The sequence below is a fragment of the Eubalaena glacialis genome, chromosome 3 (assembly GCF_028564815.1).
Source record: "Eubalaena glacialis isolate mEubGla1 chromosome 3, mEubGla1.1.hap2.+ XY, whole genome shotgun sequence".
Taxonomy (NCBI): Eukaryota; Metazoa; Chordata; class Mammalia; order Artiodactyla; family Balaenidae; genus Eubalaena; species Eubalaena glacialis.
In genome coordinates this window covers 152449613-152464882 of record NC_083718.1, presented here as the reverse complement: position 1 = coordinate 152464882, position 15270 = coordinate 152449613, and the positions used below count along the sequence as shown (strand labels likewise).

Genomic DNA, 15270 nt, shown 5'->3' with positions numbered 1-15270 from the left:
GATTCAGCTCTTACATATATAATGTATATATATAATACATGTATTATTTTCCAGATTCTTTTCCATTATAGGTTATTAGAAGATATTGAATATAGTTCCCTGTGCTATTCATTAAATCCTTGTTGTCTATCTATTTTATATATAGTGGTGTATATCTGTTAACCCCATACTCTTAATTTATCCCTACCCCCCCACTTTTCCCCTTTGGTAGTCATAAGTTTGTTTTCTATGTCTGTGAATCTGTTTCTGTTTTTGTTTCACTATTTTATGGTGTGTTTTTTTTTTTAATTTTTATTTATTTATTTATTTATGGCTGTGTTGGGTCTTCGTTTTCTGTGCGACGGCTTTCTCTAGTTGCGGCAAGTGGGGGCCACTCCTCATCGCAGTGCGCGGGCCTCTCACTATCGCGGCCTCTCTTGTTGCGGAGCACGGGACCCAGACGCGCAGGCTCAGCAATTGTGGCTCACGGGCCTAGTCGCTCCATGGCATGTGGGATCTTCCCAGACCAGGGCTCGAACCTGTGTCGCCTGCATTGGCAGGCAGATTCTCAACCACTGCGCCACCGGGGAAGCCCTATGGTGTGTTTTGATGAACAAAACATTCCTTAATTTTTAAGGTAACCTAATTTCTCAGCCTTTTCCTTTAATATTTATTTCCTTCCCTACTCCAAAGTCATAAAGATACTCTTCTATGTTGCCATCTAAGAGTTTTATAGTTTTGACTACATAGATCTTTAATCAATCTAGAATTGATTTCTGTGTTTGGTGTAAATAGCAAGCCAATTTCACTTCTTTTCCATATGTTTGCCCAACTGCCTAGTAGCGTTTACTGAAATTCTTTTGGAATTTTGAGGGGAACTGCAGTGCAGTTTTAGATCAATTTGGGAAAAGCTGATTCTTTATAATATTAAGTTTTCTAATCCATGAACATGTTGTTTCTCTGTATTTACATATGTTATCTTTAATATCTTTCAATAAAGCTTTACAATTACCTTTATAAAAGCCTTATACATCTTATACTAGCTTTTTTTTAATTTTATTTTTTATTGAAGTATAGTTGAATTACAATGTTGTGTTAATTTCTGCTGTACAGCAAAGTGACTCAGTTATACATATATATACATTCTTTTTCATATTCTTTTCCATTATGGTTTATCACAGGATATTGATTATAGTTCCCTCTGCTATACAGTAGGACCTTGCTGTTTATCCATTCTATATATACCAGTTTGCATCTGCTAATTCCAAACTCCCAATCCAACCTCCTTCTACCCTATGCTAGCTTTTATTACAGGAAATTTTATATGTTTATGCTTTTATGATATGATTTTTAAGTAAAGTATTTTGGAATGGTTTTTGATTTACAGGAAAGTTGCAAAGGTAATACAGTATAGAGTTATCTTGTACTTTACCCATTTTTCCCTGACGTTAAAAATCATTTTACCATGATACATTTGTCAAAACTAAGAAACCAACATCGTTATATCACTATTAACCAACCTTCAGACTTTATTTGGGTTCACCAGTTCTTACATGAATTTACTTTTGCTCTTTCAAGACCTAATCCAGGATACCGTATTGCATTTGTCTCTAATTTCTTCTGCTCTGTGACTGTATCTCAGTCTCCTTGTTTTACCTGAGCTTTACAGTTTTGAGGAGTACTGGCCATATATTTTGTAAAATATTCCTCAATTTGGATTTATCTGATGTTTTTCTCATTATTATACTGGGGTTATGGATTTGGGGGAAGAATAACACTGACGTGAAATTGATATTATTTTTAAAATATTTTATTGATGTATAATTACCTACAATAGAATGCAAGACCTTAGATGTTCCACTCAGTAAATCCTGACAATGGTATATACATTTAAACAACACCAAAAACAAGATACAGAATATTTTTATCATCTGAAAAAGTTCCCTCATGTCCCCTTCCAGTCAATTCCTCTAACCATCCCGTGTAAGCACTTTCTGATTTATATCAACAAAGTTTAGTTTTAATCTGTTCCTAGATTTCATACAAATGGAATTGTATGATATATATCTTTTACATATGGCTTTCACTTAATACAAATTTTGGGGATTCACCCATGTTACTGTATGTGTTAAAACTTTGTTCTTTCTATTAATAAGTAGTATTCCATTGTATGAATATACAATAACATGTTTATATATTCTCTCATTGATGGACATTAGTGTTGTTTCCAGTTTTTGACTAGTATGAATGACCGCTGTAAATATTTATGTACTTTTAGTAAACATATATTTTCATTTTTCTTGGAAAAATACCTGACCATGGAATTGGTGGGGCTTGGGTAGACATATGTGTATCCTTATAAGAAACTGCCAAACAAATTTCCAAAGTGGTTATACCTTATTTCACTCCTGTCAACAATAAATGAGTGTTCCAGTTGCTTCACATCCTTGCCAACATTTGGTGTTATTAGTATTTTTACATTTTAGCCATTTTAATGGGTGTGTAATGGCATTTCAGTATGCTTTTAATTTACATTTTTCTGATAACGAAAGACGTTGAGCACCGTTTCATGTGTTCATTGGCCAGTTGCATATTTTTTTGTGACCTGCCTTTTCAAGTTTTTGCTTATTTTAAAAATTTTTTTAGTGGTTTTGTTTTGTTTGTTTTTTAACTTAATGACTTGGAGTTCTTAATACAATTTGGAATTAGTCTATTGTAAGATATATATGTTGTGAATGTTTTTTTCCATACCGTGACTTATCTGTTCATTTTTATAATGGTATTAGTTGGTAGGCAGAAATTTTTAATGTTGATAAGGACCAATCTATGATTTTTTTCTTTTAAAAGAAATTTGTATCCTGTCTAACAAATATTTATCTAAGTTTGCAAAAATATTCTATATTTTCTTTTATCTTTGCTATATAGTGTTGAGTTCTATGTTTAGGTCTATAAGGTAGAAGTCAAGTTTCATCATTTTCTATGATGATATCCAGTTGTTCCAGAAATTTTTGTTGAAAAGACATTCTTTCCCTGTTGAACCAATTAGTCACTTTGAATGAAAATCAATCTATTGTATGTGTGTTGGTTTATTTGCTGAACTCTATATTTTTTTTCAGTGAACTATTTGTCCTTAAACAATACTATACTGTCTTGATTATTGTAGCTTTATGTCATGGAATCAACTTTATTCTTCTTTGTTCAAGAATATTTTGGCTATTCTAGGTGCTTTGTTTTTCCATATAATTTAGAAAGCAGCTTGTTTAGTTTTTCAAAATGGCCTGCTTGAATTTTTATTGAACTGCCATTGAATCTATAAATCAGTATAGGGAGAATGGATATCTTAATATTGATTCTTCTATGAGGATAATATTACTCTACTTTTTTTTTTTTCTAGTTTTTTTTTTTTTTTTTTTTGGCTGCGTTGGGTCTTTGTTGCTGCGCACGGGCTTTCTCTAGTTGTAGCGAGTGGGGACTACGCTTCATTGCAGTGCATGGGCTTCTCTTGTTGCAGAGCACGGGCTCTAGGTGTGTGGGCTTTAGTAGTTGCAGCATGCGGGCTCAGTAGTTGTGGCATGCGGGCCCTAGAGCATGCGGGCTTCAGTAGTTGTGGCACGTGGGCTCAGTAGTTGCAGCTCGCAGGCTGTAGAGCGCAGGCTCAGTAGTTGTGGTGCACAGGCTTAGTTGCTCCGCAGCATGTGGGATCTTCCCGGACAAGAGATCAAACCCGTGTCCCCTACATTGGCAGGCAGATTCTTAACCACTGTGCCACCAGGAAAGTCCCACTCTACTTTTATTGACTTCTTTAATTTAAATTTATTAATTTAATTTGTTGAGGTGTTCTTTTATTTTAGTTCGTGGTTTTCAGTATAGAAGTCCTTCACATTTGCTTTAGTTTTATTTATAGTTATTTTTATGCTATGATAAATAGTATTGATTTAAAAATTTTATTTCCCAACTGTTTGTTGTTAGTAAATATAAATACAATTGATTTATCTTATCTTATTCTGAATTACAGACCAAAAAGTTGCAGAAAAATTACAAAGATGTCCTGTATACCCATCACCCACTTCCCCCAATGACATCTTATATAAGTATACTTTATGAAAAGTATACTTTATACTTTATTATAAGTATACATTATCAAAACCAGGAAATTTAGGCTACAGACCTAACTCAAAGATTACCAGTTTATGCATGTACTCACTTTTTGTTGTTTTTGTATACAATTCTATGACATTTTATCATATGTATAGGTTTGTATAACCACCACGACAATCAACATACAGAAGAATTGTTCCATCACCATAAAGGAACTCCCTCATACTACCCTTTATAGTCACTCCCCCCCTTCCCTTTCCCTAACCTCTGGCAACCACTGATCTGCTCTCCATCACTATAATTTCTTCATTTCTAGAATGTTATATAAATGGAATCATATAGCATATGGCCTTTTGAGCTTGGCTTTTTTTCACTTAGCATAATGCCCTTAAGATCCCTCCATATCATTGCAGGTATCAATAGTTTTTTCCTTTTTTATTGCTGAGTAGTGTAACATTGTGTGGATATATCACAGTTTGTTTAACCATTTATCCATTGAGGAATATTTGGGTTGTTTCCATTTAGGAGCTATTACAAAATAAGGATGCCATGATCGTTTGTGTATAGGCTTTTTGGAAAACATTAGTTTTAGTTTCTCTAAAATAAATGCCCAGGAATGCAGTTCCTGGATCATGTGGTAAATATGTTTAATTTTTAAGGAAATTTCCAGATTGATTTCCAGATTGTACCATATTACATATCCACCAGTAACGTATAAGAGAATCATGTTTTCGCATCCTCTTTATCATTTGGTACTTAGCAGCATTTTAAACTTTAGCCATTTAAATGTGTGTAGTGATTTTAATTTGCATTTCTTTAACGGGTAGTGATGTTGAACAGCTTTTCATATTTTTTATTTTTTTGCCATCCATATATCTTCTTTGGTGAAGAGTCTCTTCAAGTCTCTTGTGCATTTTCTAATTGGATTATCTTTCTATTTAATTTAGAGAGTATATTCTGGATACAAGTCTTTTTGTCAGGTATGTGATTTACAAATATTTTCTCCCATTTGATGACTTGTTTTCATCCTCTCAAAATGAAAAACAGCATAAGTTTTAATTTTGGTAAGTCCAATTTATCCATTTTACCTTTTTGTTTTGTTTTTATTGAAGGATGGTTGATTTACAATGTTGTATTAATCTGCTATACACAAAAGTGATTCATTTATACATATATAGGCATTCTTCTTTTTTATATTCTTTTCTGTTACAGTTTACCATAGGATATTGAATATAGTTCTCTGTGCTGTACAGTAGGACCTCGTTGTTAATCCATTCTACATATGAAAGCTTACATCTGCTAACCTCAACCTCTCACTCCACCCCTCCCCCAACCCCCTCCCCCTTGGTAACCACTAGTCTGTTCTCTATGTCTGTGATTCTGTTTCTGTTTCATAGATAGGTTCATTTGTGTCATATTTTAGATTCCACATATAAGTGATATCATATGGTGTTTGTCTTTCTCTTTCTGACTACTTCACTTAGTATGATAAACTCTAGTTGCATCCATGTTGCTGCAAATGGCTTTATATTTTGTTCTTTTTTATGGCTGAGTAGTATTCCATTGTGTATATATATACACCATATTTTCTTTATCTATTCATCTGCCAATGGACATTTAGGTTGTTTCCATGTCTTGGCTATTGTGAATAGTACTGCTATGAACATAGGGGTGCATGTATTTTTTTGAATCATAGTTTTGCCCAGATACATGCCCAGGAGTGGGATTGCTGGATCATATGGTAATTCTATTTTTAGTTTTCTGAGGAACCTCCATACTGTTCTCCATAGTGGCTGCACCAACTTACATTCCCACCAACAGTGTAGGAAGGTTCCCTTTTCTCCATACCCTCTCCAGCATTTGTTATTTGTAGACTTTTAAATGATGGCCATTCTGACTGGTGAGAGGTGGTACCTCATTGTAACTGATTTGCATTTCTCTAATATTAGCACTGTTGAGCATCTTTCATGTGCCTATTAGCCATCTGTATTTCTTCTTTGGAGAAATGTCTGTTTAGGCCTTCTGCCCATTTTTCATTGGGTTGTTTGCTTCCTTGTTGTTGAGTTGTATATTTTTCCTTTTTGAATCATGCTTTAAGTGTCATGTCCAATAACTCTTAGTCTAACCCTAGGTCACAAGGATTTGTTTCTAAGTTCTCTTTTAAAAGTTTCTTAGTTTTAGGTTGCTTTGTTTTATATTTAACAGCTTTATTGAGATATAGTTCACATACCATACAATTTGCCTTTTTAAAGTGTCTAATTCAGTAGTTTTTAGATATTCACAGAGTTATAGAACCATCTTCACAATCAGTTTAGGACACCTTTATCACCTCAAAAAGAAACCCTGTACCTTTAGCAATCACTGCCCCTCCATTTTCCTCCAACCCTCCTAGGCCTAGATAGCCACTAATCTATACTTTCTGTACCTATAGATTTGTCTATTCTGGAAATTCTTATAAATAGAAATATACAATATAAGGTCTCTTGTATCTGCCTTTTCATTTAGCATAATGTTTTCAAGGTCCATCTGTGTTATTGCATATATCAATATTTTATTCTTTTTCATGGCCAGATAATATTCCATTGTGTGTGGATATATCACATTTTGTTTATCCATTTATCAGCTGAAGGACATTTGAGTTGTTTCCACTTCTTGACTATTATGAGTAATGTCACTATGTATATTCGTATACAAGTTTTTATGTGGGTATATGTTTTCATTTCTCTTGGGTATATACCAAGGAATGGAAATGCTGTGTCATATGGTAACTCTATGTTTAATCTTTGAAGAATTGCCAGACTGTTTTCCAAAGTGCCTGCACCATTTTATATCCCCACAGGCAGTATATGAAGATTATATTTTGTGACACCCTTGTTAACCCTTGTTTTTAACCTGTCTTTTTTATTATAGTTATCCTAGTGGGCACCAAGTGGTATCTTGTCATGGTTTTGATATGCATTTCCTTAAAGCCTAATGACGTTGAAAATACTTTCATGTGCTCATTGGATATTTGTATATCTTCTTTAGAGAAATATCTATTCAAAGCTTTGTCCATTTTTTTTATTTGGGCTATTTGTCTTTTTGTTGTTGCATTTTAAGTATTCTTTATATATTCTAGATACATATCCTATATCAGATATATGATTTGTAAAAATTTTCTCCCATTTCGTGGGTTGTCTTTTCTTCTTATGGTGTTGTTTGAAGAACCAATGTTTTTAATTTTCTTGAGTCCAGTTTACCTATTTTTTCTTTTGTTGCTTGTGTCTTTGGTGTCATATCTATAATCATTCCTTAATTGAGGTCATAAAGATTTATATCTCTGTTTTCTTCTAAGAATTTAATAGTTTTAGCTCTTATATTTAAGTGTTTGATCCATTTTGAGTTAGTTTTTTGTATATAGTATGAGGTATGGGTCCAACTTCACTTATTTGCACGTATAAACCTAGTTGTCCCAACACCATTTGTTGAAAAGAGTATTCTTTTCCTATCAAATTGTCTTAGCACTTGTGTCAAAAATCAACTGACTGTAAATATGAGCATTTATTTCTGGAATCTCAGTTCTATTCCATTGATCTATATATCTATCCTTATACCAATACCACACTGTCTTCATTGCTATAGCTTTGTAGTAAGTTTTGATATCAGTAAGTTCTCTAACTTTGTTCTTCTTTTTCAAGATTGTTTTGGCTATTATCGTTTTACATTTTATATTTTTATCTCTGATCCATTTTTAGTTAATTTTTGTATAAAGTGTGAGGTTTAAATCAAAGTTCATTTTGGGGGGCTATTGATGTCATATTATTCCAGCACTATTTATTGAAAAGGCTATCCTCTTCCATTGAATTGTTTTTGCAACTTCTGTGAAAAATCTGTTGGGCATATATGTGTTAGTCTGTTTCTGCATTCTGTATCTGGTTTATTGACCTGTGTGTCTATCTCTACCAATATCACACTCTAGCTGTATAGTAAATTATAAAATTGAGCAGTACGATTTCTCCAATTTCATTCTTCTTTTTCAACATTGTTTTAGGTTTTCTTATTCTTTTGCATGTCCATATACATTTTAAGGTGAACTTTAGCTGGAAAAAATCTTGTTGAGATTATGATGAAAATTACCTTTTTTTTTTTCTTTTTTGGCTGCACCACGCAGCATACCCCACACCACACGGGGGTCTTAGTTTCCCGACCAGGGATCGAACCCATGCCCCCTGCAGTGGAAGCGTGGAGTCTTAACTGCTGGAATGCCAGGGAAGTCCCAAGAGTTACATTTAGTTTATACATTAGTTTGTAATGAATTGCCATCTTTACTACAGTTGACCTGTGTTCTATGATCTTTATAAGTAAATTTATTTATTACTTCTAGTAGTTTTTTTGAGGACCACAAAAGGTTTTCTTCATGTACAAGCATGAGATCTGTGAAAAACATCAGTTTTATTTCTTTTCCAATGTTTATGCTTTTATTTTATTTTCTCATCTTATTGCATTGGATAGGACCTCCAGTATAATTATGAACAGAAGTATTGAGAACAGATATCCTTTTTATATTCTGATCTTAGAATACATTCAGCTTTTCATCATTAAATAGGAAATTAGCTATAGAATTTTTGTAGATGCATATAGTCAGATTGAGGAAATTCCCTTCTATTCCTAGTTTCCTGAGAGGTTTGCCTGTTTGTTTTGCCATGAAGGGTTGCTGATATTGCCAAATGCTTTTCCTGCATCTTTTAAAATTGTTCACATGGGTTTTCTCTTTTATTTTGTTAATGTGAATTACATTGAATTTCAAATGTTAAATCAACCCTGTATTCCTGGAATAAACCCCACTGGATTTGATTTACTAATATATTTTAAATAATTTTTGCATCTATGTTAACGAGGGATATTATTTTATAATTTTCTTATCTTGTAATATCTGGTTAGATTTCAGTATCACAGTTTTATTCTGGTCACAAAACAATAGGGAAATGGTTCCTGCTCCTCTACTTTCTGAAAAATTTTTGTGTAGAATTGGCTATATTGCTTTCTCAAACTTTTTTCTAGAATTCACCAAAGAAGTCATCAAGGTCTGGAATTTTCTTCAAGAGAAAATTTTTGACTATGAATTTAGCTCCTTTAACAGATGTGGAACATACAAAATATTTCTATTTTGTATGTTTTAGAAATTTTTTTCAGTAAATTTGTCCATTGTACCTAAGTTGTTTAGTTTATTGGCAGAAAGTTTTTAGTAGTTTCTTCTTATTATGCTTCTAAAATCTATAGAATCTTTAGTGATGGTACTCTTTTTATTCCTGATTGTATTTCTCTTTTCCTAAATCAGTCTTGCCTGGAGATGTCTGCTTTATTATTCTTAGACTTTTGTTCTTTTATAATATAAACATTTAATATTTAAATTTTCCTCTAAGGCCTTCTTTTGTTGCATCCCACAAATTTTATGTTTTGTTTTCATAATTATTTAGTTCAAAATATTTTAAAATTTCCTTTCTTTGTCTTTCAATGATATTGACATTTTTGAAGAATACAAGCCAGTTATTTTATAGATCATAGACTGTTCCTCAGTGTGACTTTTCCTTGCAGTTTATCACATCTGAAGGCGTACAGTGTACATCTGCTCTTCACTGGTGATTTTAGTTGATCACATAATCAAGATGTTTTCTGTTCTTTCCTCACTGAATTATTTCTGTTTTTACCCTTACAGTTAATAAACAAGCTGTGTGGTGACACTTTGAAAACATGTAAATATCCTCCTCTTCATCAAACTCTACTTACTAGCTATATAAATTATTATTACTTGAGCTAATCTTTACAAAACTGTAACAAGATGATGATTTTCTAATTCTGCCACTCCCATCCATATTTGTCATTTGGCGTTCTACTGTGAGAAAGAAGCCCTACCCTCTTCCTTATTTTATTTATTTATTATTAGTATAGACTCATGGATTTCTATTTTATTCAGCAGATTATAATCCATTACTATCATTATTCTGATGCTCAAATATTCCTAAATTTAACCAGTGAGCCACTTGTTTAAGATTATTCCTCTGTCTTTTTTATACGTCCCCATCATTTTTTGAGTCTTTACTTACTTCTGATACTATAGTATCATTTTGAAAGAATACTCATTGTATTAATATCCACATATCCTAACATATTTAAAGATTTCCTTACTTTTAGAATTTTAAATTGTAGGTTTTAAAAATGCTAAACAGTGTTGTGGTGAACATTCTGGTAACTGAATATTTATACAAATCCAAAATTATTTACCTGGCATAATAAATTTCTAGAAATGGATTTGTTAAATTGCCCTCCAGAAAAGTTATACCTATTTATATATAGCAATATATAAGAATGCCCATTTTGTCATTCCCTTAGTTTGGGTAGAATTTTAATCAGACTAGGACGTTACTCTGTGGTTCCCAGACCAACAATATCAGCATTACCTGGGAGCCTGTTAGAAATGCAAAATCTCAGACCCCACCCCAAACCTACTGAGTTAGAATATGCATTTTAACAAGCTCCCCCAGGTGATACATAGGCACATGAAAGTGTGAGAAGCAATGTTCTAATATAATTTGTACAGGAGTCACAAATTGAATTGGTCCTAAATCCAGGCAAGGTAAGTCAGGAGCCTATACTGGCATTTATATTAATAAAAGTTGAAAATGACCAAAAAGTAAAGTAAGTTGTAAAAAAAAAAGTACTTATGTGTTATCCTATATATATGTATATCCCATATATATGTATACCCTATATATATGTATATCCTAAGCAAGCCTTTTTCGGTGAACAAGACAATGAAAATCAGCATAGAATACCCACACTGTTCCCCTATAACACAAGAGACAGTGTTATCTCTCTGTCTTCACCCACCGCATACCAAACACCCTATGCACTAGCTCATTGTTTATCTAGTGGTCTAAGGAAAAACTGAATCAGAACTGCTTGAGAAGTGTTACACTGCATACTCCTAAACCCTACTGCCAGAGAATCTGTTTTAGTAGGGTCTGATATTATGTCCAAGAATCAGCATTTTAATCAACACACCAGGTGATTCTGATGCCCTGTTTGAGAACTACTACACCACCACACTTCCCAGAACACATCGGGAATGTATTGTTTGATCAAATGTTTTACTTGCTTCAAAAGAATAGTCGCATTTTTATAAAAGCCTTCTGCCAGAATTCACTGTTTTGTTGTTATTAGTTAATAGAATGAGCAAGTCTAGGAATTGTAATTACTTTTTTAGCCCTCTCTAGTTCTAACCAAGTGACTCTAAGTTAGTGAGAATGGAGAGAAATAATCCTGTTGAACTCTATTTCACCCTTCATTCCCTATCCTGGAGACTGCCTTCTTGAACCAATTCACATTCTTTTCAGATGATACCTCAACACTTTTTCTTTCCTGTCAATATAGTTTGGTAAAATAAATTCATATCGTGGAAAATATGATTCTATCAAAAATTTATTATGATGTTAAAATATATTATTCTTATATAAATATATATCAAATTGTTTAAAAACTATTAATTTTTAAAACACAAATAACATTTTTTTTATGTAGGAGGAGCAAAGAAAAAACGAAACAGCACATATAAAAGGTACTTTCTCTCAACAATTTATTAGAATAAATTGTAATCAACTTCCAGCAATTCACATTTTAAAGAATCAAGAGGCTATCCTAAATATATCCTAAATATCTAAATATTTTTTAAAAATCATAAAAATTCAAGGGAAACATTTATTAGTATATGAATGGGCATATATTTTTTAGAAAACAAAATTTATAATGTCTTGTCTTAAATTAAAATGTGAAATTTTAATTTTTGTCCCTTCTTTATATCCAAAGGTATCACAGTCAATGCCATATAGTAATGATGGAGAGTTAAAAGACATGAGTGTTTTGTAACCCTTTAGATATTGACTTAGTACCTCAAAACATTACCCTCCTACATAATTTTAGAAATGCTGAATATAAAATGTAATAAGGTATTTAAAACAGCTTTAACAATTAATGTTATATATTCATATCAAAAATTAATATGTAAAATATTATAAAAGATATTTTAGGATATTGTGTAAATGTGATCTTTTCTAAAACTTAACATTTTTTATTTACAACTGTGCAGTGTAAATAATGTAGTGGGAGAAGCATGGGACTTAGAGTAACACAAATCTAGATTGAAGTCCATTTTGTATCTGATTTTGGTGACTCATTCCTTTAAGTCTCAGTCTCAGTCATATCTTTTGTGAAGTAGGGCTAATAACTACCTTGAAGAATAACTGAGAGGATAAATGAGATCTGGAAGTATATCGAACTGCTTTGTAAATTGTAAGGCACTATATGAATGTTAGTTGTTACTTTAATTGGTATAAAGCCAACTCATAGGCCCTTCCCACTGTGGATCAAACATTTTGTAATCTACCTGCTTAAGGAGGCATTTTAAAATTTATTTTTTAAATAAGACAATATTTAGCTATAAATAGTTAAGAAACTGCCTGCCATCTCTGATTTTAAGGGACATTCCAGAACTGAGCTTTCTAGCCTGTTTAGAATCTTCTCCTGTTAAAACAGGTTGATTTTATTTAAAATAGATTTTTGTACTCTTGATTATCATGAAAATATTGCTGATTCCCCATTACATATTTAACATTGTATGGATGATGATAGCAACTTAACATTTTCACTGTTGCATCATCCTGTTCATTAAAACCCTAAGAAGAGTTTGAATTTTAGAAAGTAACATTATCCTTATAATTAAGATTTGGCTCATAAATATGTAATATTCATAGTAAATCTAATTTTTTTTTACAGCAATTAAAGATTATTCTAAAGATGAATTCTGCCTTGCAACAAAAAAAGTCATCTGTGACCCCTCAGAGACTAGCTCGGCAACAAATCCCAGCAGTGTTACCTTAAGCTTATCAACGTTACCATCTGATTCTTATTACAGCCAAAGTATAGAAGTAGCTGATGACTGGTTTTCTGATGATTCCCTAGTGAAAAAGAGCCCTCCAATGCCTTTTCTCGGGGAGCCTGTAATGGAGAAAGTATTTTCATACTTGTCAACCATTCCATTAGAAGAATGTACTGGAAATGTACTAAATATGACACTTTATGATGATCAAAAAGATGACAACATTAAGGGAATATTTACACGAAGAAATACAGAGGTTGAAATACAAAACCTTCAACATAATATTGAATGACTTTTTTCTTTTGAAATTTTGTGTACACTGAAATCATGTAAAGTTAAAACTGAATTACCAGCTTCTGAGTCTCTTAACATGTCCATGCTAATATTGCTTTTCTTGATCTTTACCATAGAGTGGTCCTACTTACCTTGCCAATTATTTCTAGAAACAAAATTACAGGAAGAACTAGAGCAATATCATAAACATTAAGTTTAACTCCTTGTATCTCATCAAAGGACATAATAAATAATAGGAATGTATTTCAACACATAGGAGAAATACTTTAAGAAATCTTCAGCACAAATACATTTTTAATAAAACATTTGCAGCATTTCTTTATACTTTGACATTTTCAGTTTTATTTCAATGTGGGTAAGGCTGGGCAGAATACTTCCGTCAGCTATTCTGAATTTTAAATACATAAATCACCTACTATTTAAATCTTATTATGCCATGACTTTCATAAGCAATATAACTTTGCTCCTCTAGGGGAGCCTGGAACACTGTGAAGAATACAGAAAATAATTTTCTTTGCCCTTTCCCACGTCTGTTTCTCAGAATAGCCCTCCAACCCTTACCCCACTATGATGAAGATGTGAGCAGCTATGTTCATAGACATGTGACTCAAGCTAGATGAACCAGAATTCCTCTCTAATTTGAGAGACCCTTTGTCAAATTTCTATTTATGGCGCTGAGGGATTTCTGACACCCACCCTGTAATTAATCTCTTTTAATCTCTTTCTCACAAATACTCTTCATGTAATTAGTCTCTGTTTTTCTTTCTCTTGGGAAAAACAATTAACAAAATTTAATATTACCTTTTGTGCTTAAAATACTCATACCAGGACCTGTGCATATCTTCCCAAGAGATAAATCATGCCTATTACAATAAATGAAAAGAAACTTGTCTCAAATATGGTAGTAGCATTATCCAGGCCAATCACTTCCTTCCTAGGGGGAATATTAAAAAGTATTAGAACACCTCTCTCTGTTGAAGCACCTGGTCATTTCTACTGGTTATAGTTGTGAGAACATCTCATGGGTTGTGAGAACAACTCTCTATATCCATTCCTAAATCAAAATAAGCTATTTCAGCTCAAGGTTTGTAAGGAGTGGTAAAAAGTATTTTGAATTGGTCTCTGTCTCTTGGTGTTCTACCAACTTCTATCTTACGGTCTCAGAGAAGAAAGTCATCTCTAAATCTGGTAAGATTCTAAAACTTCCCTAGGAATTTGGGGTTGAAGACAAGAGATTCTAGCCTTGGTCTGACTAATCTCTGGAATAGAGGAAACATAATTTAGGTAGCTATGAGTTGCCATGTCCCACCCTGTGGTTTAGAAAGAGAAAAAACAGGAAATCTGCAGTGAGAGAGCAGTGAAATATTTGCAAAGTGAAGAATAGAGATGAGAGATCAGGAGAATGTGATTCCTGGCTTTCTAACAGTGCTCCATTCCCTTGTTCCAGCCCTTCATGTTTCCTGCGCTTGGCTTAGTAAGGCAACCTTGTATCCTAATTATAAATTCCCCTTTTTGCTTAAGATAACAAGATTTGATTTCTGTTACTAGCCACCATCCCTGAGCCCTGTTTTTAACTGTTTTTCTTAGCTTTGGTAAGGTACCCTTGTAATTTTTAAATAAATTACCTTTTTTGCATAAAGTAGAATTTTGTTTCTGTTACTATAAGCAAAGCATCCTAACCAAATTCTTGTCATTACAAATGAGAAATAAAGAGATCTATGCATTTAAAGTAATTGTTACACTGTAGTGATAGAATAAACTGAGTTTATTTCTTCAAAACCTAATACATTTACTTGTTTATTAAAATGTTACTTTGTATCATAGGTATATACATTGTTCTATTCGAAAAGCCTAATGAGCAGTTCATATGAAATTACACCAGTCTAAAATAATCTTATTTTCAAGAACTGTGAAGGATCTGAGATTTCACCATCCATACCAGCTGACAAGTTAACCTGCAACAGTTTCATGTCTCTTAGGTCAGCGAC

At 32.8% G+C, this 15270-nt stretch overlaps 1 protein-coding gene across 1 annotated transcript in view; it reads left to right on the top strand.

Annotated features, from left to right (window-relative positions):
• The window catches only part of C3H1orf185 (chromosome 3 C1orf185 homolog), a 43869-nt gene extending 30589 nt beyond the window's left edge, over window positions 1-13280 (top strand). The window contains exons 4-5 of the mRNA XM_061186601.1: window positions 11635-11671; window positions 12886-13280. Of these exons, the coding sequence (XP_061042584.1) occupies window positions 11635-11671; window positions 12886-13280 (432 nt within the window). The remainder of the gene's footprint in view (window positions 1-11634; window positions 11672-12885) is intronic.
• Window positions 13281-15270: the final 1990 nt, after the last annotated feature.